The sequence below is a fragment of the Oxyura jamaicensis genome, chromosome 4, assembly GCF_011077185.1.
Source record: "Oxyura jamaicensis isolate SHBP4307 breed ruddy duck chromosome 4, BPBGC_Ojam_1.0, whole genome shotgun sequence".
Classification (NCBI taxonomy): Eukaryota; Metazoa; Chordata; class Aves; order Anseriformes; family Anatidae; genus Oxyura; species Oxyura jamaicensis.
This window is the reverse complement of record NC_048896.1, coordinates 80,925,191-80,945,616: the sequence shown is the minus strand read 5'-3', so window position 1 is coordinate 80,945,616 and position 20,426 is coordinate 80,925,191. Positions and strand designations below refer to the sequence as shown.

At 36.1% G+C, this 20,426-nt stretch overlaps 1 protein-coding gene across 3 annotated transcripts in view; it reads left to right on the top strand.

Moving 5' to 3' along the window:
• The window catches only part of CC2D2A (coiled-coil and C2 domain containing 2A), a 58,996-nt gene that overhangs the window by 19,029 nt on the left and 19,541 nt on the right, over positions 1 to 20,426 (top strand). For all 3 annotated transcript variants that reach the window (XM_035323597.1, XM_035323595.1, XM_035323596.1), the window contains exons 10-21: positions 273 to 379; positions 4,126 to 4,266; positions 4,651 to 4,807; positions 6,743 to 6,972; positions 7,858 to 8,035; positions 9,366 to 9,522; positions 10,606 to 10,753; positions 13,230 to 13,368; positions 14,018 to 14,221; positions 16,511 to 16,603; positions 18,538 to 18,629; positions 20,137 to 20,304. In XM_035323597.1, the coding sequence (XP_035179488.1) occupies positions 273 to 379; positions 4,126 to 4,266; positions 4,651 to 4,807; positions 6,743 to 6,972; positions 7,858 to 8,035; positions 9,366 to 9,522; positions 10,606 to 10,753; positions 13,230 to 13,368; positions 14,018 to 14,221; positions 16,511 to 16,603; positions 18,538 to 18,629; positions 20,137 to 20,304 (1,814 nt within the window). The remainder of the gene's footprint in view (positions 1 to 272; positions 380 to 4,125; positions 4,267 to 4,650; positions 4,808 to 6,742; positions 6,973 to 7,857; positions 8,036 to 9,365; positions 9,523 to 10,605; positions 10,754 to 13,229; positions 13,369 to 14,017; positions 14,222 to 16,510; positions 16,604 to 18,537; positions 18,630 to 20,136; positions 20,305 to 20,426) is intronic.

Here is a 20,426-nt window from a genome sequence, read left to right as displayed (position 1 = left end):
AGATATTCAAGGCCTGTCTGGATGCCCACCTGGGCAGCCTGCTCTGAGGAACCTGCTTTGGCAGGGGGGTTGGACACGATGATCTCTCAAGGTCCATTCCAACCCCTTCAATTCTGTGATTCTGTGAAATCCACTCATTTTAGCTGTTCCTTCATTTCCTTATCTCTAGTGGTCCTTGCAGACATGAACTAACTTGCTCATATCAAGGTGCATTACACTGTATGCCTTATAAATGTCATACCATCTGTTAATGGTTTGTTTGTTCATTTAAGCTGCATGCTTTGAGGAATGCTGTGCAATGTAGAATAGACGATGGTGATGCTGGTGCTTCTGGTCCTATAGCACAACAGAGCATACCTGAGTACAAGTTTGAAATCAGGTAGGTATGGCTTCATTGACTCAGTGCTTTTTAAAACTGTATTCCTTTTCCTTTCTGTGCTGGTACAGCATGTAAGTCATGTCAGACTTAAATTCTGCTGTAAAGGGCTCTGGAGTTTGAAGGCTTAAAAGTTTTTACTGGTAAGTTGAGTTAAAAAAAAAAAAAAAAAAAAAAAAAAAAAGAAGAATTAATATTTCTGCTTAACCTGTATTTTCAAAATTGGTCTAATTTGATTACTTATTGCTTAGTAATGGTATGTTTTTGAACAATTAGTTTAAATAAAATGTTTTAATAAATGTCAACTAACAACACTGCAAGTCTTTTTTTTTTGAACCAAGTTTGTTTTTTCCATCTTCCTCTTCCTTATTACACAAGACACTTTGGCATCAAAAGTCTTCTTGATTCACTTCCCATTCTTAGGTATGCTGGTCATGTTTTTGCCAATGGGATAATATATGTAAAATGGTAGAATTTTATTTTACAAGATTACCATTATTGTTCTTGGACAGTAACTGGATAGTAAAAGTATCTTCCAGTTTCTGGCTTGGTAGAGAAGGTTAGTATTAATTTTGGCAGATGGACAATAGTGATCTGTAAGTATAAGCAGTATAATAAAAACTAAATAATTCTGGAGATCTAAGCTGAACAGCCTTTTAACTAGTATATACTTAATCTGAAAGTTTATCAAAATCTGCAATGGGCAATGTGTATTAAATAGAAAATTAGAGTTTAATTTCTGTAGCTATGTAGTGGGTTATAGAATCATAGAATAGCCTGAGTTGGAAGGGACCTACAAGGTTAATCAACTATGCCTCCTGGCTACACACAGGACCACCCAAACATCAGAACCCATGTTTGAGAGTGTTGTCCAAGTGCATCTTGAACTCTGGCAGGTACGGTGCTATGACCACTGTCCTGGGGAGCCTGTCCCAGTGCCTGACCACCCTCTGGGTGCAGAACCTTTCCCTAACTCCCAGCCTGACCCTCTCCTGTCCCAGCTCCATGCCATTCCCTTGGGTCCTGTCGCTGTCCCCAGAGAGCAGAGCTCAGCACCTGCCCCTCTGCTCCCCTCCTGAGGGAGCTGCAGGGTGCTAGGAGGCCTCCCCTCAGCCTGCTCTGCTCTGGGCTGAACAAACCAAGGGGCCTCAGCTGCTCCTCATGCATCTTCCCTTCATACATATTCTAGACTCTTCACCATCTTTGTAGTGCTCCATTGGACACTCTCCAATAGTTTTATGTCCTTCTTATACTGTGGTGCCCAAAACTGCCTGCAGTGCTCAAGGTTACTCTGCACCAGTGCAGAGCAGACCATCCCTTCCCTTGACTGACTAGCCACGTCATGCCTGCTGCACCCCTGGGTACGTTTGGCCCTTCTGGCTGCTGGGGCACACTGCTGGCTCATGTTCAACTTGCTGTTGACCAAAACTCCCAGATCCCTTTCTGCTGGGCTGCTCTCCAACCTCCTATCCCCAGTCTGTACATGTAGCCAGAGTTGCCCCTTTCCCAGTTCCCTTGCTGTTGTTAAACTTCATATTGTTGGTAATTGCTTGGCCCTCTAATTTGTCAAGATCTCTCTGCAAAGCCTCTCCACCTTTGAGGGAGTCAACAGCTCTTCCCAATGTAGTAGCATCTGCAAACTTACTAAAAACACCCTCTAGATTCAAGTCATTTATGAAAATGTGTCACATGAGTAGTTTATAACACACACACAAAAAAAAAAAGAATCCAAATTCTACTGTCAGCCTTGGAACGTGCGTGGTGAGCTTACACTTACACGTTCACTCGCTATTCTTGTTTGAGAGTTGCTTCTTCAGGTTTTCATCCTTCAGGTATGCTGTCCTGTTACATATTGGTGTCTGTGCAGGACATATCAGACTATGTCTATAAGGTATTATTTCTAATGAAGGACAGTGTCTTCCATCAAAAAAGGAGTAACTTTTATGAATGTTTTAACACATCTGGTGGAGGATTAGAAGCAGGAGGTGTGCAGTTACCATGCAGTACCTCAGAGACAGGAGCTGTCACCAGGGAAAGCATTAATAGTAATGAGAGGGCTTACTGTGAAAAGGAGGTTCTTGGATTCTGGCACCGACCCTAAGGCGTGCTTTGTTATTCTGGATATCTTAAGTGTTTTTCTAGGTCTTGTATACTTTAGTGTCATACTATTACGAGTCGGGAGAAAGTTGGCTGAAATCAGCGGGATCAATGTTGCGTAAGTAATGTGAGATGAGCTTGGCTGGGATTACTCAAGGGCTTTTCATATCTGTAATTCTTCTTGGCCACAACTCTGTTGTTGGAAGCTGTTACATATGAGGCTCAGATAGGCGCAGGAATTTTTACTGTCATGGTGTGTAGTCCTAAGTTGGACCATGTATGTCGGTAAAAACATCTGACCTGCCTTGTCTCTGTTTTAACATTGCATTTCCCTTATGGTCAATGTAACACACTCATGAGAAATTACAGATGTGAGGAAAGCGTAGCATGGAAAATAATCTTTCTAATTACTTCCTCCACCCTCTGATAACATAATTGTTGTGTTCTCTTTGCTGTCTAAACATCAGAGCTGTAGTTTTCCTTCAGTTTGAGGAAGGAATGTCTTCGAAATGCAGAAAAGCTTTGCAAATTTGCTATTTCAGACCTCCTGTCCCTATTTGCTGAAGAAGAAATCAATGCATGCTGAGGATTGCAGGTTTCTAGCTCTTCTGGGTGATGTATTTCAGCAGAGGTGATTCTCTACCTAAAAGGTCTTGCTTCCAAGTAGGATGCATTGAATGAGTATAATTACTGACCTGTGTATTTAAACCTCTCATCTTCTATCTTCATCTGGCAAAGAAGAAAAGGTTTTTAAGCTAAGTAATATTTAGACTGTTAGCTAATGAAGTGAAGAAGTTACTCATCTTTCTGCAAAGTCTGTATTTCAACTTTTATTGTTTTTACTACTTCTGCTTGTGTTTTTAAATAATATGTGATGTATTGCTTCTCTGAGCTGTAACTTGATGTTCCTTTTTCCACACTCTCAATATTACAAGGAATAATATTTTTGTTTTAATTTTATCTTTTTTTTACATAACGTTATTTTTACTAGACATATTTAGCTGCCAGGATAGTACTGAAAGCAGTCTGTGTTGGTGCCTCATAGACATCAAAGTCTGTGTTGGTCATTAAAAGTGCTAATGAACATCTGGTTTACAACCAGATTAGAGACTAGAAATGTGAAATACTAATTCTGAGGCAAAAGAGCCCTGCTAATTTTAAGTCCTTTCACAGCCCTACAAAATTCTTACATTATTTCATACATTACTACATTACTTCATCTTCACAAATTTTGTTTAGTGGAGTTAAAAGCATGTTAGGTTTAAAACATTTTGTAATGTATGATTGTAATAAGCATTACTTCATAGCAGCCGTGTCGGTTTCCTGGGCTGTTGTTTACATGCATTGACTTTAAAATGTTTCAATGATGTACAGCAGTAATAAGCATTTCAGAAGACTTACATCTCTAGAGAATGAACCATAATTCAAGTCAGATTGTCTGAAATTCAAGAGACTAGAGTACAGATAGTGAAGGAAACTAAATCCTGTCATCTTCAAGTTCATCTGGGTTTTATGTGCCTTGGATTTAAACCACTGCAGCCATCAATCAAATTGAAAACCACATCACTGGCTTTTGGTATCCCAACTTTTCACTGTATTATTCCACTGAGTTATATAACTCTGACTTTGTACATATGTATATATATTTCTAGGCAAACCAGAAGACTTCGTGATGCTGAACAGGAGAAAGACAGAATGTTGCTTAAAACTATTATAAAAGTTTGGAAACAAATGAAATCCCTCCGTGACTTCCAGAAGTTTACCAACACACCCATGAAGCTTTATTTGAGAAAGTATGTTTTGATAACTCTTTGTACTTAATTTTCCAGTAGGGGAGCTTTAATGAGATTAGTCAATTTGGGATATGAAGGGTGCAAAAGTAAGGATTTGAGTAATGTCTGGCACTGGTTGACCATGAGTCTGACTGCCAGACTATGAGGAGGAAGGAAAGTTAAGTAACTACTGTAACAGAAGGAAATTTCTAAAGTCTAACGAGTAAATAAAAAGTAATAATATTAATTTTGGATGGTAGCTATCTGCTGTCAACTATGTTAATATTTCTCAAAAGGATGTGCTTTTGCTATAGTGAAACTAATGGACAAGTAGACATGCTATATATTATAAACTTAAATCTAACATGTTAATTAATACAACATGTTTATACAATTGTTTTGAAGGGAAGAAGTTGATCAGAGATTAGATGAAAAAGCATATGAAGCAGAAATTCAGGCTGAGATAAATGAATTAATAGAAGAATATATGGAAGAATATGAAAAGAAAATGGAGGAGTACAAAACTGAGTTACAAGAGTGGAAATCCTGGAGGAAGGCACAGGTTTGTTTAAATCATTGTTTCACAAAAAGTACGTTATTGCTAAGTGTATTCAAAGTTTGTCCTTGTAGTACAGAAAAATTAATTTCAGGGTAGGCATGAATAAATTTTGTAATGTATTTGGATATATTCTGTCTACTTAGAATGTGTTAGTAAATTAATTGTTAATTAAAAAAACTGCTTTTTTTTTGTGGAGCAGTTATCTTTCTGCTATTTATTTTCTTCAGCCCTCTTTTTTTTGTTAATTTTAACTTGTGTGATTGTGTGAGTGGTAAAGTTAAATAATTATGGAGTGTTTCTGATGAACAAGCAGTTGACGTCTCTTGTAAATTTATGTTCAGAAATGTCCCAAAATGGAAAAACACAGTTAACATATTAACCTTTTACCTCTGAAAGGTACTGCCATTAAGGTCCCAGTTGTCCTTCAAGAGGGTATTGACAAACAGGAGCTAGAATAATACACTTAGCTGGATGACCTTTGAAATAGCCTGTGGCAGTGCCAGCAAAATCATCGGACAGTTGCTTTCATGCTGCATGCCTCAGGATAATGGTTACTTGAATGTAATCACTGCACTGTTTAAACATTAGTCATTTTAGGTTTCATAGCAAAATAAAGTTTAAAGAAAATTTTCAAATATAGTTTTCAAGAATCTAGTACATCTGCTGATGCTTTTATAGAAAGTGTTTCCCGTGCATGCAGCAACTATGGAAGACACGACGTTTGAGGGGAAGTTGATGTGCAGGTATTGGAAGTTCCTGTTAACAGAACATAGGTGGGCACATGGCTCATTAGTATCATGCCAATTCATTTGTATGATAAGATGAATAAACGTAAGGTTTAAAGTGAAGGTAGATAGTTTGGGGCATTGGTCCGTATGGGACCAGTTGATCTACCTCTAGCTATTATGCCTTCCCAAATACCATGGGGGGCGGTTACATCCAAAGCTACTCCAAAGCATCTTTCTGCTGTGGTAGTCAAAAGTATCTGAGACTGCGGTTACTGTGGTTATGCCCTTTCAGAGTGAAATATCACGCACAGACCTTCATTTCATGCCCAGAAGTACTTTACTTCATTTTACTAAATGTAAATTGGTTAATCACTGCTATTGGTGTCTTAATAGCAGAGATTACATGAATCTATGGAAGACAGTAGAGGTAGAGGAGAGTAGATAAATTTAAAAAGAATTACACAGTCAAAAAAGGTAACAAAGTTAAGACAAGAAAAGGTGCTTATTAATAATATGTGAACAAGTTGTTTGGCTAAATACTTCCGTTAGTGAGGGAGAAGTGTGCTTTCCTCATCTCCTGTTTTGCTAATGGTGTTGTGATTCATGAATGGTCGGTGCTTCCAAGTAAGCTGTACACCCAAGTAATCTGTAAGTCTGCAGAAGGAGGAACTTGTTTGCAGTTGTCTACTGAAACTACTGAAAAGTATATTGTATGTTTGTTTATTTTTGTGTTTGGCATAAAGGAAGGGAGGGGATCATTCTGGTCCTGATAAAGACACTGCCAAGCTAAAAAGTTTGTAGCACATGTGGATTCACTTTGCCCGTGTATGCAGACAATGCATCTCAAAGAACTGTAGCTACTGGTTGAGTAATCTTCCACCAGTCCTAAGAGAGTGCACATGGTAACTCTGAATGAGGAATCAGCTGCTAGCCAAAATGTTCAATAAACAGTTGCTTTGTAAGTTGGTTGGGAAGGTTATATAAATGTTTTGTTTGAAGCACATCATATTCTTGAAGCCTATCAATGGAATGCATTGCTGAATTCTGAATCTGAAATAGTCCTATAAAATGAGAAAAAAATCTACTCTTTCAAATATCAATTTTTAAAATTGTACAGTTGTTACCGTACCCATTTATCACCTGTAAGTGAAGAAAACAAGAGAAAAAAGCTATACTGATTGAAATAGTACATTGTTATTTTTATATACAGAAGTCCAGAAAGAAAAAGAAAAAAGACCGAGAAGAAGAAGATTCAGTAGAAGATTGTGATCTTGGCGAGGAACCTGTAAAACCTATCCCACCTAAAATGGTCAATAACCTGGAAATAGAGCAGCAGGTTAGAGAAAAAGCTGCCAACTTGAGAAGGAAACCTGGAGAGCCCGCTTTAATTCCTGAACTAGTCCTGTCAGGCAGCATAACTCCAAGTGAGCTGTGTCCTCGGTAAGATAAATGTTGTAAGTATTTTGTTGTAACACACTTCTGTAGTGATCTTCTGCTGTTATTTATGATTTGATTCTTACCTGTACAACTTCAAAAGTGTGCACTCGCCATTCTTAGTAATTGAATGTTAAACTTCTTCTTCTAAAGCTGACATAGCTTAATTCTTTTTCAAGTCACATGTAACCTTGTATGTACTGGACTTGGAGAATGCGTAACTACACATTCACTTTGAACCATCTTTAGCATATTCATAGGACAACAGTATATGTAAAGTGTTTTTAGGGTGGAATCTAGGCCACTTCTGGCAGTACCGCTCTCACTAGTTAGTCCTTTGCACCAAGTGGCATAGTCAACAAAGAAAGGGAAAATAAAGAAATCATAGTTCACTGGAGATTTCACTGTGGATAAAGTAAATACTCTTCTGTGTTAATTTCCACATTTACACACACAATTTAATGTACATCTAGCAGATTTTGAGTAATTCAAAAACTCCCTTTCATCTTTACTTAGCAAATAGACTCATCAAAGAATAGTGCTTGACTGTTCTATTCCCAGTGACTGAAATCTTAAGATTCATAACTCAGTGTATCACTTCCTGTATCTTTATGGAAGGGAAAAGAAGGAAAATTTGTATCCATAAACATTTCCTTTCATATGGCGGTGGATGTGTTGACCTGTTTTTAAATAATTTTATATTCATGAGAAGATAAAAATAACAGCTAAATAATAGTTCTTAAGTCACTCCTGTATAGTGACATTTTTAGAATAACATCTTTATTTGTTTGACTTTTGTTTCCCATTGCACAATCAGATTCTTATTAAAAATAACCAAAAATTACAAATGTTATTAAAACTGATATGATCACTTGTTTGACTTATTTGCAGGGCAGAGGTTTTGCGACGAGAAGACGTGAAGAAACGCTCAGCATTTATAAAAGTCCTTTTCAACTCCAAGGAAGTATCAAGGACCGTTACCCGACCAATAAGTTCAGATTTCAGAGTTCACTTTGGACAGATTTTCAATTTACAAATATTCAATTGGCCGGAGAGTTTGAAGCTACAGGTAAATAATGATACATCATAGTATTTTTTAAAAAGATTATGTGAAATGTGATTCCTCCCAGAATGCTTGTATTTTGCTTTACATTGGTGTTGTAAAGACCTGAAAAACCTGTGAAGGACCCTGTACAAATTATTTATCTTATACCGCTTCCTTGCTTCTCTATTTATAAACTTTCAACTTTGCTGCTACATCTCTGATGCTTGTTCTAAGATTTTATTTTACCAATACTGCTTTAATTTATTCTCAAAATTCTAACATATGCACATTTTACAAATAATCTACATGCCTGTAACAAGCTTATAACACAACTATAGGCTGCATAGGGGTAAATATTTAGTTGAGATGTGATTAAATATATTAGTAGGGCAGCCTCTTAATTTTAGAAAAACTGATTTATATCTCAGATAAACTTGCCAAAATACTCTTCTTAAAACATTCTTGTCCACACAGTAATAGCATCATCTTTGTTGCGAGAGAGGAAAAATTTAGTACTGGTAATTTCCGTTGTTGCACTCCTCGTTAAGTCAAGTGCAGATAAATCCAAAAAGTGTAAGAAGGGGGGAAAGAGGGAAAACAAACAAACAAACAAACAAAACAAAACAAAAAAAAAACACCTGCATTAATGAAGGAGTGACTAATTAACAGAGCTAATAAGATATATTTTTAGGAGGAAAATGTGGTCAGGATCCTACTTCTCCTTTTAGCTGAATTTTCCTGTTAGGTAATGTTAGGTACCTGTTAGGTAGCTCAGAAGAGGTGTATGCCCCTCAACCTGTTCTGTTTACGTAACACCTAATTGTAAGCCACAAAAAATACCATCTATTTGCACTATGAACACTTGAACGGGGGCTAAGAGGAGAAGTCGCTTAAATCACTCTGTGCCTGAAACTGGCTGGGCAAGAGGAAAGTGGCTTGCTGTACTGCCAGAACTGGGACTGTGCCTTGCTCAGTCTCTCATGGTAAGGGGGAATTAGCGAGCCAGAATCTCTCCAGCATCTTCACTGATACCAGTCATTGTGACAGGCAGTGGCATATTGTACAATGATACTTATTAAAGCCAGAAGTTTGTCATACTTTTCTAATATAGCTATATTAGAAAGGTGAGGGGAATATGCTTAAGAACTCAGGCTGAGTTAGCTACTAGTAGCTGAAATGTCTGCTAATTAGATATTTTAAAAAGAAAATATAATTGCTTCAAATTAATTATTTCATGATTAAGTCATCTTAAAACCTTTTGTCCATGTACTCTACAATATGCTTTCAACTTCTTATCAATAAATTGTGAAGAACTTTTTTTTTTTTTACTGTCTGTTACCTTGGATTTTTCTAGATCTATGAAACGACAGGTATGAGCAGTACCACCCTGTTGGCTGAAGTGTTCATACCTGTTCCTGAGACTACAGTTCTGACAGGCAGCGCTCCTATGGAAGAAATAGAGTTCAGCAGCAATCAGCGTGTGGTATTGGACCATGAAGGAGTTGGGAGTGGTAAGGACTCTAAATTCAATGCTTCAATGCTTTTTATTTTGCTGAAACCATGTAGAAGTAACAGGCTGGCATAAGTTTCAGAGTAAATTCAATTAACAGCAATGAGTGTATTTACCAGTGGGCTTAGAGTGTTAATGGAGCTCTACTACCTAGAGAAGTCATGTTTTGTTTTTTGTTGTTTTTTTTGTTTGTTTGTTTGTTTCTTTTGTACTTTATCAAGCCTCTGATAGTGCAGAGTAAGCAGATGGTATTAATCAGTATAGTTCCAGTGATTTTAATATTTCATACCACTGAAGAACTGGCTGTATAAATGTATATGCAGACTAATTTTCTGCCTTCATCTTTGTTGTGATGAAATTCTGTCAAAAATTGGATCCTTGGGACTCCAAAATGGAAAAATAAAATGAGGGAGAGGTTGGGAAAGGAGAACAAGAATAATATGTCATAGCATACAGAGTTTTTAGGTTTATATAATGTTTGAACTACATTGTAAGATAACTGATTTGTATAATTTTTGAGTACATAAAATACAGATAAAGATGGAGCGGAAGAACGGATAAAAAGTTGAGGAGGAAAGTAATGTGGAACAGAAATCATTACAGCACGTTGTGTGTAAATGTCATTGACCATGATGACTGTACAGTTGTGTATCACACAGAGCTTTAGGACTGACTTTTCAATCATGCATAATTCTTCTGACTCTAAATTTCTGTCTCATTGACAACAATGTGCCAAATTTGAAACCTACTGGAATTGTTGGTTTTGGAATTGGAATAGTATATACCTGTGAAGGAAAAAAAAAAAAAAAAAAAAAAAAAAAAAAGCTTTGGCATAGCCTTTAAGATGTAGCCTTTCTCTTTTGTCCCAAATGGAAAAGCCTTTTTTTAGTTGGAATGGAATCATTCACTTCTGTTGTAAAGTCCCTCCCTGCAGCATGCAGCAGAGTCACCTTGTTTCATGTAACCTGTCCATTTATATTAAAGGAGTAATTTGACTACTTACTTTTGAAAGCATTTTTAAAGTGGTTTAGACACTGTGCTTGAATGGAAAAATATACTAATTTGTTTTTTTTCCCCTTGACAGATGTGTCCTTTTCCTTTGAAGCTGATGGTAGCAACCAAATGACTTTAATGACCTCTGGGAAAGTATCCAACAGTGTCTCCTGGGCAGTTGGAGAAAAAGGAATCCCCCTAATTCCTCCAGTATCTCAGCAAACCACAGGCATTCCAAGGTAATATGATATGAATTCTCAGTGATTCCTGGGAAAGTGATTATACCAGTATTTAAAAGAGTAGGTGACTTTCATAGTCAAAAATTGTCATACTGTTTTTCCTCAAGTTTAGATACTTTATTTTGCACTGTGACCCTCTGCAGATACCTTAGGGTATGCATTTTTTATAAACTTAGAAATTCTAATTAAAATATTTTAGTACATTATTTATAGACAAAGCTAAAGAGAGCTTAAGCTGATTAACTCATTTTTATGGCACTCTAATAGAAGATGTAGGTACAGTCCAGGTTTTGCTTTATATTGGCAAGGAACTTTTCTGTAATCATTTTGCTAAGAACAGAAGCTGCAGCTTTTTCTTATCTAAGGTGCATATGGGAAGTGCTACAGGGACACATGCTTTTAAACACCTTCTCTGTAACTAATAACAAAAATTACAGTATGAAAGCATTAAAAGCGTGTATGGGAGCTTGATGCTATTTGTGAATTGAAGTAAAAAACTCGCATCTGTGACATCATTCCAAAATAATATTCTTAAATGATTTTTGTCCATCAGAAGCCTGTTGAGCTGCAGAAATTAATATATTATTGCATTCAAAACAATCTAATTTGCCCTGTGACTTCATGTTGGACATTGTAGATCATTGTCTATTTTGTTGCTTTTGTATAATTCCAGTAAAGTCAAAGTCTGCCTCTCTAATGACCTCAGGTAATTTCACTGTAAAGCCTTAAAAGTTTCCCCATGCTTACTAAATTGAGCCAATGCTTCTTCCAGCTGATTGGATTCGTTGGATTTTTATGTATTTAGAGACTAAATATTGGCACCCACATCACCCTTTTACTATTTTTGTCTCCAGCTGCAGCCATTAGAGTAACTTGCTGATCAGCATATGAGTAACGTGCTGACTTCAATGAGACTAGAATAGCATCAGATAAAAACATAAGGATGCAAATCCCAAAGGTTAATTTCAGACTCAGGAGACTAATATTACAGTAGTCTCTCTCTGTAGCAAATGGAAAAATGGGGAATTCCAAAAGGGTGTTCAATTTAAAAGACTCTTCTTTGAATCACCCTCTAGAGATGAACACCCATCTGTGACTTTCCATTGTCTATTGTGAAAGCCTGAGACGAGAGTTTTGTGCCTAAAGTTAGTCTTTTCCCAAGAGCTTTTCAGCATAACTGTGATTCAGTGTGTGTTTGTTCAGGACTGCCTAAAGATACAGCCTTGATGTCACTACTTTCTCTGCTGCTCCAGTAAATGCTGGATATGTTGGCTGATTCTAACCAAGCTTGAAAAAGACCCATGAGTTTTTAAAGCTTTCCAGTAAATACTCAGATTCTAAATAGAGAACAGACTGTTAATGAGAGAAGGGACACCATCCACAGTCTGTGGTGTATAGGTAATGAAATTGCATATCCAGGTCAGCAAATCATTGCACAAATGTCCTCCTGACCACCTACCGTAACTTGACTGCTGTGAATACAAATAAGTGAGAGCATGCAAAGGATAAAGAGTGGGACTGGGAGCTGGGCCTCCCAGGGTTTCAGGGCTGCTATGGAAGAGAGAAGAAGCCAAGGGTGAGCCAGCACAGTTCACTCAGTGCCAGCCAGGATGCAGTCCCACAAGATCCAAACATAACAGGCACAGCAGGGCACCGGCAGCAGTTCCAGACAGGGCACGAGGTTGAGTCAGGTCCTAGGTCCATCCAGAAACAGTATCCAGTAGACAGAGCAAAAACAGGACTTCAAGCAAGGATCTGGGAAGTTCCTTTAAGTATGTATTGTCAAAACTATAATTTACTTGCTGTGATGCAATTTAACATAAAAATCTTACTTTTAGTAATCAGAAGTATGGGATAGTGTAGGTATATGTTATATGTTTGAATCAATAAGCACCTTAAGTCATGGAAAACCTTGTTTTGTCTTTGTAGGAACATGATCACATTCAGTGTTTCAGAGAAGTCTACTGCATGTTTTCCACAATGAGAAAGCTTGCATAAGAGTTCCCTTTCAGCGATTCCTTCATATTTCCCCCAGCTTTCCTTTGCAATTCATCATTCTTGTTATGTAACTGCAATTTGGAGAAATGCATGTGTTGTAAGAAGAATCACAGAAACCAGGCAGGTTTTAGAGAGGTTAACCTCTTCCATATAACAGCTGTTTGAAGAGAGTGGTTTTGTTTTGTTTTTCAATATACTTCAGTTCAGTCCATTGTTTTGCAGTGCACTGACAGAAAGAATGGCTTTGTTTTGAGGGCAAAAATGGCATAGGGGTGGAAATGAGCAGGTAGGAGGCAGATGGCAATATTTCCTGCAATAAAAGGTTTGTACTGAGAATTCTGTAGTAGAACTTACTTTCCATGTTATAGATTTTTTGTTTTGGTTGTTTTTTCCAAAATTTATTTTTTTTTAGTGTTGCTACAACAAATCTCTTTTTGGTAGAAACATCTGCTATCAGTTCTTTCTATTTTCTCTTCAGTGCTTTAAAAAATATTGATGCTATTGCATCCATTGGCACGTCAGGCTTAACTGACATGAAGAAACTAGCCAAGTGGGCAGCAGAAACAAAACTTGATCCAAATGACCCAAACAATGCAGCTCTGATGCAGATGATTATGGTAAGTGCTTTTTTCGGAACTAATAGATTTGTGTATTCTCATGGATATACTTGGGTGAATGTTAAGAAGCAAAAGGTCTATAAAAAATATTATTTATTAATTCATTAGTTCAATAGTATTCTTGTGGTTAAAAAAAAAAAAAAAAAAAAAAAACAGGCATTAGGGAATATGCAAACTGATTAAATTACATATTAAAAAATCACAAGTTGGAACTTCTTTTTTCCTTAAAATTCAGGCTTATTCCCAGTGTACTTGTATGGTATTAAATAGGAAGTTGCTAGTTAATGATGTCTGCACAAAGAAGTTTAATTTGTAGAAGTTGGGACTTCTCTAAACATCAAATTGAGAAGCTATTTAGATAGCTGAAGTTACATAAACGAATCACCTTTTCTCCTCTTCAATGTTTTGTTTATGTTTAGGGGAGATAGAATACACTAAAGAATACAGTAAAATTCAGTGGTTTCATGCACTTTGCTCAACATAAATCTGCTTCAAAACATTTAATGTTTCAGTCTCAATTTGATCCATTTTAACTGCTTCTGCTTAAAATGAACATTCTTGCAATGTGCAGGTAAGACTTAACAAACGTTGCTTTGTAGACTTCTCTTCCTCAGTATGAAAAGTTTAATATTTTTTTAATGTAATTTAGGTCGCCACTAGTGGTGAGGCACACGTTCCTGATTTCTTCAGATTGGAGCAGTTGCAGCAAGAATTTAATTTTGTTTCTGATGAAGAATTTAATAGATCAAAGAGATTCCGACTCTTGCAGCTCAGGAACGAGGAGGTGGCAGAGTTCCGAAACTACAAGCAAGTCCCTTTGCGTGAACGAGAAATCAGTGAGAAACTATTCCAGGTAGATTGTTATCTGAAATTATTTGGAGTACGTCCTCTAGGAAAAGATTGCATTTCTTTTCTAGTTCTAGTGTATTTGACGAGTCAAGTGTATTTGACTTGAAATAAAATCAGTTAGTCCCATAAAGAATGCACAGCTTTGCTGACATTTAAAAAAAAAATAGAATTTTTATCCCTCAGTCTTTTCTGGTGTTATTTTAGTATAATTAAGATAGTTTCCCTGCAAGGAAGTAGTTATGTAGCTATGCCATGGGAGTGGAAAAATACAACACAGCAGCTGCTGTAGATGTGAATTTTCTAAGACACTTTTTTTTTTTTTAAAAAAAAAAAAAAAAAAAAAGGTGATTTAAAGTACAGAGGGTAATGCAAAGGTAATTTCGGCTTAGGCTTATTAACTTTTGAACACTTTCTGTGATGAGTGGTAGGAGGAATGACACTAATGAGTATTAAAACCTTTAGTGTTTTACTATAGCCTATGTTGCAGTTATTTCTATTTCTGTACATTGTTCCAGTTAGCTTAACCTGTCCTTGCCTGTTAATTACCCTACTGAAATGCAATGTGTGCATTTGTTATTTGGTTCATACTTCAGTTATATTCAATTCCACTGTTACTGTTAAGTCACACATTCTTTTGTACTTTAGCAATTTGTGTATTTAAGGAGCGTTTCAGTGTGTTCACTGCCTTCTCAGGATCAGAATCATGTAAAATTTTGGCAACTGCTGCTTTATCCCTTGCATAAATTTCTTTGAACAATTCCTTCCTTCCTTTCTTTTTGGGTTATATCTTCTTAAAAGATACTTATTAACTCAGATATGGTTCTTCATAGTAAACATTTCTCCTTTTCAAATATTAGATTAGTTTTTTTATCTGCTATTTAAAGCTGTGGTACATTTTTGATACATACTTTTGATCCAGTTAACTTTATGGACTAACTTTGTTCATTTCATGCTATCAGCCAAAAAAAACCCACAGTATAAGAATTTTTTTATTGTTGTTGTTGTTTTTTTTCTTCCCATTAAGGGTAACTTGGATAAACCCACAATCGCTTGTTTCAAGTTCACATTATAAGTTTAAAAGTGGTATTTTTCATAGTTGGTTTACTAGCTGTTTGGCAAAGAAATATGAAAACTCATAGAATTGTGGAAATATTGTTCAGAAAACATTGTCTGGAGATGAAATGTTTTCCTGCTTTCCTGAGATCCTGTTTTCCACTGAAGTGATGGGGCTGTTGTCAGCACTAGGTGAGGCCAGCTATGTGGTTTGTCTAGCCAAGTCTTGAAAAGTAGTAGATTTACACAGCCATTCTGGATAACCTGTTCCAGTCCTGCACCGCCTTTCCAGTGATTTATTTATATATTTATTTATTTTCGTGTCCAACCCAAACCTTCCAAGTAGTTCTTAATGGCTGCTCTCCCTTGTGTGTGTCTGGCACTACGAAGAGTTTGGCTCTGTCTTCTCTGTAACTGTCCCCCAGCTAGGTGTGGGCAGATAATGGATTGCCCATTAATCTTTTCCTCACCAGACTAAGTTGAACCTCTTGTCCAGTGCAAGAAAGACCCTGAAATACTGGACCAAGAGCTCCAGCAAAGAACTCCCAGAACTTCTACAGGGCAACTCGTATTTTTCATCTCAGCCCATCGGTTGGGTTACAGCCTTTTTTTCTTATTCAAACCTCAGGCAAAGCAAAATCTTCACACTCTAGATGCTTAAAGACCTTTCACTTTCTCACTGTGTACAACTAATGACTTTATTATACTAATAAATCACTTTATTTCTTGAATGCAAATTCAAAATAGCTCAGTAATAGTTTCTCACAAAATTACCTACAAGTATAGGCTCTTCTGGTGTTAGACACTAAGAAAACTAGTTATGTTTTAAAATGCAGTTCAAGTATCAGGTCGTCTTCCATGAATATCGTATCACTTCTTTTTATAAAGGATTCATCCTATTGCAGCTGCAGCAACACGAACCCATTCCAGTTGAAATGGAATTTCAGTTTACAACAGCAGGTCAGAGTCCTGCTTTAAAAAGAAGAGAGGGAAATAAAGTTATTCGTAATAATTTAAACCACATGAGCCTTAACTTAATGGAATTCTTTTCTCTATTCAGGGAAGTTGTGCAATGCTGTTGCTCTATACATTAGCATTAAAAATAGCTTTATGAACTTCTGACATCTGTTTTGGTTTACTTTGATCCATACATTAATATTAATGAAATATTAACCATTTTTCTTGTATGTAGTAAAGCATTGGCTATTTATCAAATCACAAACTCTAATAAATGTTTTAGGACTATGAGAAAAGACTACATGAAAGGGATGTGATTGACAGCAAACATTACCTAGATGCACGCAGAGCAGTTGTTGCCAACTATCTACAAAAGGTAAGTGGCAAAGTACATGGATCCATCATATTTCTCTGAGCCATTTGTTGCTGCTGCACTTGGATGTCCAATTTCCAGGAGTACTAAAAAATGATTCAGCACTAAACATGGCCTACAGATGTTTTTATAATTCCAAGTTAGGCCTGAAACAGGTCTAATAAAACAAGTAGAGGTTTGTGAATGACTGATAAAAAATTAACTGAAGAGATATATTTCCTCAAAAATATGCATTACAGAAAATGACAGGAAAAACAGGGTTTTTCAAGTTCTATAAATCCTTTTCTGGTCCAGTGTTCCAGAAATTTGTTCTGTTGTGTCCCAGGTATTCATTGATTTCCCCCTTCTCTCCATTTTCCTTCTTGTTAATTGTGTTGCTAAGAACTTTTCTCCATGAAAGTGAAAATCATTTAATGTGATACACAAAAGGTCTTGTCCTGCAGCCAAAGGCAGGGGACATATGACATTACCTTCATTTTTGCATTAGAGTAATATTCTCTCCCCCTTTCCTTGGTTTAATTTATTTTTGTAATCTGTTATAGTGAGTGAGACATTCTCTTTAATCCTTTGCGGGAGTAAAGGAGAGGGTGAAACCTTGGTTGAATATGGAATAAAAGTTTGCAATTTTGGAGTATTTTGGCAAGTAACAAATGAGAAACATGTCTACCAGTTTATTACTAGTGCTGGAAATATCAAAAGGTAGATAACATTTTGCTGGCTGCCTGGGATTTTTAGTATGATTATAAGGTTGATTTGATGTAGGACAAAACAACTTGCCTGTTAGCAATAATGTAAAAGAATTATTTGTAAATTCTAATGTAAAAGATTCTTTGTAAAGGAATCAAAGACAATGGAGAATGTTTAAATCTCCCAAGCAAGTCTTGTTAAGTACCAAAACCCAGATTCCGTATGATAATATCAAAACTATTTTGAACAGAGCTGTCATATCTGTCTGTGGCGGCCCTATATGCTTTGCATGATATTCATGTGTGTACTCAAATACAGTTTATGCAGTGTACTGAATAATAGTACAGTAGTACAGAGTTAAATGCCTTATGGTACCTTTGTCACTCTTGTACAGGAAGTATAAGTAGTCTTTTTGAAAGTAACACTTGGATATTTTACACTTCTGTAAATTGTCAGATGTGCTTGAAAATTAGATTGCTCGCATCAGGTCTGCAATTCATTTCACTCTGAAATGTCATCTTTATATGATTATCACCTCAGCACAGTGAAAGTGTGCTGAGGTAATAATCATATACCTTATCAAATCATATACCTTACCTTAAATGAAAACTTTTTAAAATAATGAAAGGAGATGTATGGTAGAAAATTTTGTTACTTCTCTTCCGCAGCTGGTCTTGTAATAGAACAGTGTATAAAGACATTACTAGTCTGAGTAGCAGACAAAAAAGAAATATTAAAAAAAAAAAAAAAAAGACAATGCTCTCAGTCAGTCTGCTTCTATACTTATATACTGCTGTTGGGAGAACACAGAAACAAAAGAAACTAAGGATTTTTAAACATCTATTTTAAATTATGGGTTTTAGTAACACAGGCTTTGCCTGTGTCCTGCAGCCCAAAGCGTTGCCTTTAGTCCCTATAGTTAATACCATATACATTTCTGCATAGTCTTTTCTGTAACTTCATTTAGATGCCCCAAAAAAATGTCTGTCAGGGTTGTTTATTGTTGTGATTGTTTCTGATGATGGGCTGTAATTAGATAACACTTGATTTTCTGTTCTTGTGATGTATGCTTTCATATGTTTACATCTGACTATGTTGTATGTTCCTAGAAAATCATTGTATTCATAAAAATAAGCTTATAGTATGTTCCAAATAAATATCTGGTGGAAAGAACATTAATATGACATTTAAAAGAGGGATAAAATAAAGAATCTATTTGAACTTTTTTGTTTGTTTCTCCCCATTCACAGGTTCGAGAATCAGTAATAAACCGTTTCCTAATAGCAAAACACCATTTCCTTCTCTCTGATCTTGTCAATGAAGAGGAGATTCCTAGCCTGGGGTAAGGGAGTTATCTTTATTGGTTCTAAGTCAGTTAACATAAATTTATCTTTGATCCTTTTTTGCGAATTGTACTGATGTGACCAGCCAAGGAGATGCTGTGTTTGGTGTAATACATGGTTTTCCTGTCACTATGTACCCCTCTGCCAGTAGACAGAGTATTGATAAAGCATATAAAAACTTTTTTTGAGGAAAAAGGATGGATTTGGTCGAAATAACGTGATAGCATGTAAATAAGTTTTAGCATGGTATATTTTGGTGATTTTGTTTACCGTACATTTCATCTACTTCTGTATGCTGTTGCTAAATATGCTGCTTACTTTCAGAAATGTTGCTGATTTGGGAAATGCTTTCTCTTTTGTACGGTTATATTACTTATGCATCTTCTTTGAATTTTTGTTCCAAATCTCGTACTTCTTGATCTTAACATTTATTAGTCATCACTACATAGATGATTCTTATTTAGTGTTGCTCACTTAAAATCTGCATAAGTAAACAGATTGTGAAGGGTAGATATTTTTCTTTCTTCTAAAAGAAAACTGCTTGTCTTAATTCTAAGTGTGACACACTTGAAGTACAGCTAACACTTTCTGAATCAATGGTATAAATCTAAACAGTCCCATCTGCTGGAGATACAGAGACTTGCACACTTAAACAGGGTTCATCCTGGTTTTCAGTTGTTCTCACATCTCAGAGTGGGAAAAATCCAGTTGAGACTTTAATGAGCTTTTGAAGTTGTTTAAGATCAAATGCTTGGTTTGTATTTTCTTATCATGAATACAGATTCAAATTGGATATAATTTGCTAATTAATATAGTTAGTGAATTTAAAATAACACCATTAAAGTATCTGCTTAGTGAGATTTCAGTAACTCACAGATTTATCTTAAAAGTAATTAAGGAAGTATATAAGGAAGTAACGCTATTGGCTATCAGTTTTTAAAGTAGATTTTGGATTGTCTTCTGTCACCGAGGTATTTTTGCAGTTAATATCAATGATAAGCGAAAATATATATCTGGTTTTTATTCTTTTCCCATTTTTTTTCCTTTGGTTCTGCTTTGCCTTGGGTTTTAAGTTCTGAGGGTCCAGGGTATGTTGTGGCATATTTATTCTGCTTCCTTTCTATAGCCTCTTGTTTGTTGTACATAGCTGTGTAATTAGAGTTCTTTTATGTATTGGGTTGTCACCTGCTAGATACTTTGTTTATAGCACTGTAGTTATAGATATATCTTGAGTTGTCTTATTTAAATCTAATGTATTTTTTGGGGGGGGGGAAAAGACAATAAAAAAACTTTTTCACATTTAAGTTAGTATTTATGAAATATAAGACAAATGGATTGCATAGTACTAAACGATAATAGCATTTTGACATTTCATAGAGGCTTGTATGACACTAGCAGTGTGTATTTTCTTTTTCTGTTAGTGCATAATTAGCATGTGTGTCATAGAGACACTGGAATTCTGGATTCTGTGCAAAAATGACTAAATGTCTGTTTTCTGATTATTAGTATTTTGGGACTTGGCCTCTTTAAACTGGCAGAACCAAAACGACCATTAAAGCCAAGAAGAAAAGAAAGAAAGAAGGTCACAGCACAGAATTTATCAGATGGAGATATAAAACTGTTGGTGAACGTCATTAGAGCTTTTGATATTCCAGTGAGAAAACCAGTGATGAGGTATGTTTATATGCTTGTTTTCAATCCAGATTCATATTGGGGTTTCAACTGTTTTGAGGACAGCTGAAACAACTGATGTTGAAATTCAGTCGTGTTGTTTTGATCCTCATGTTAGAAGCATG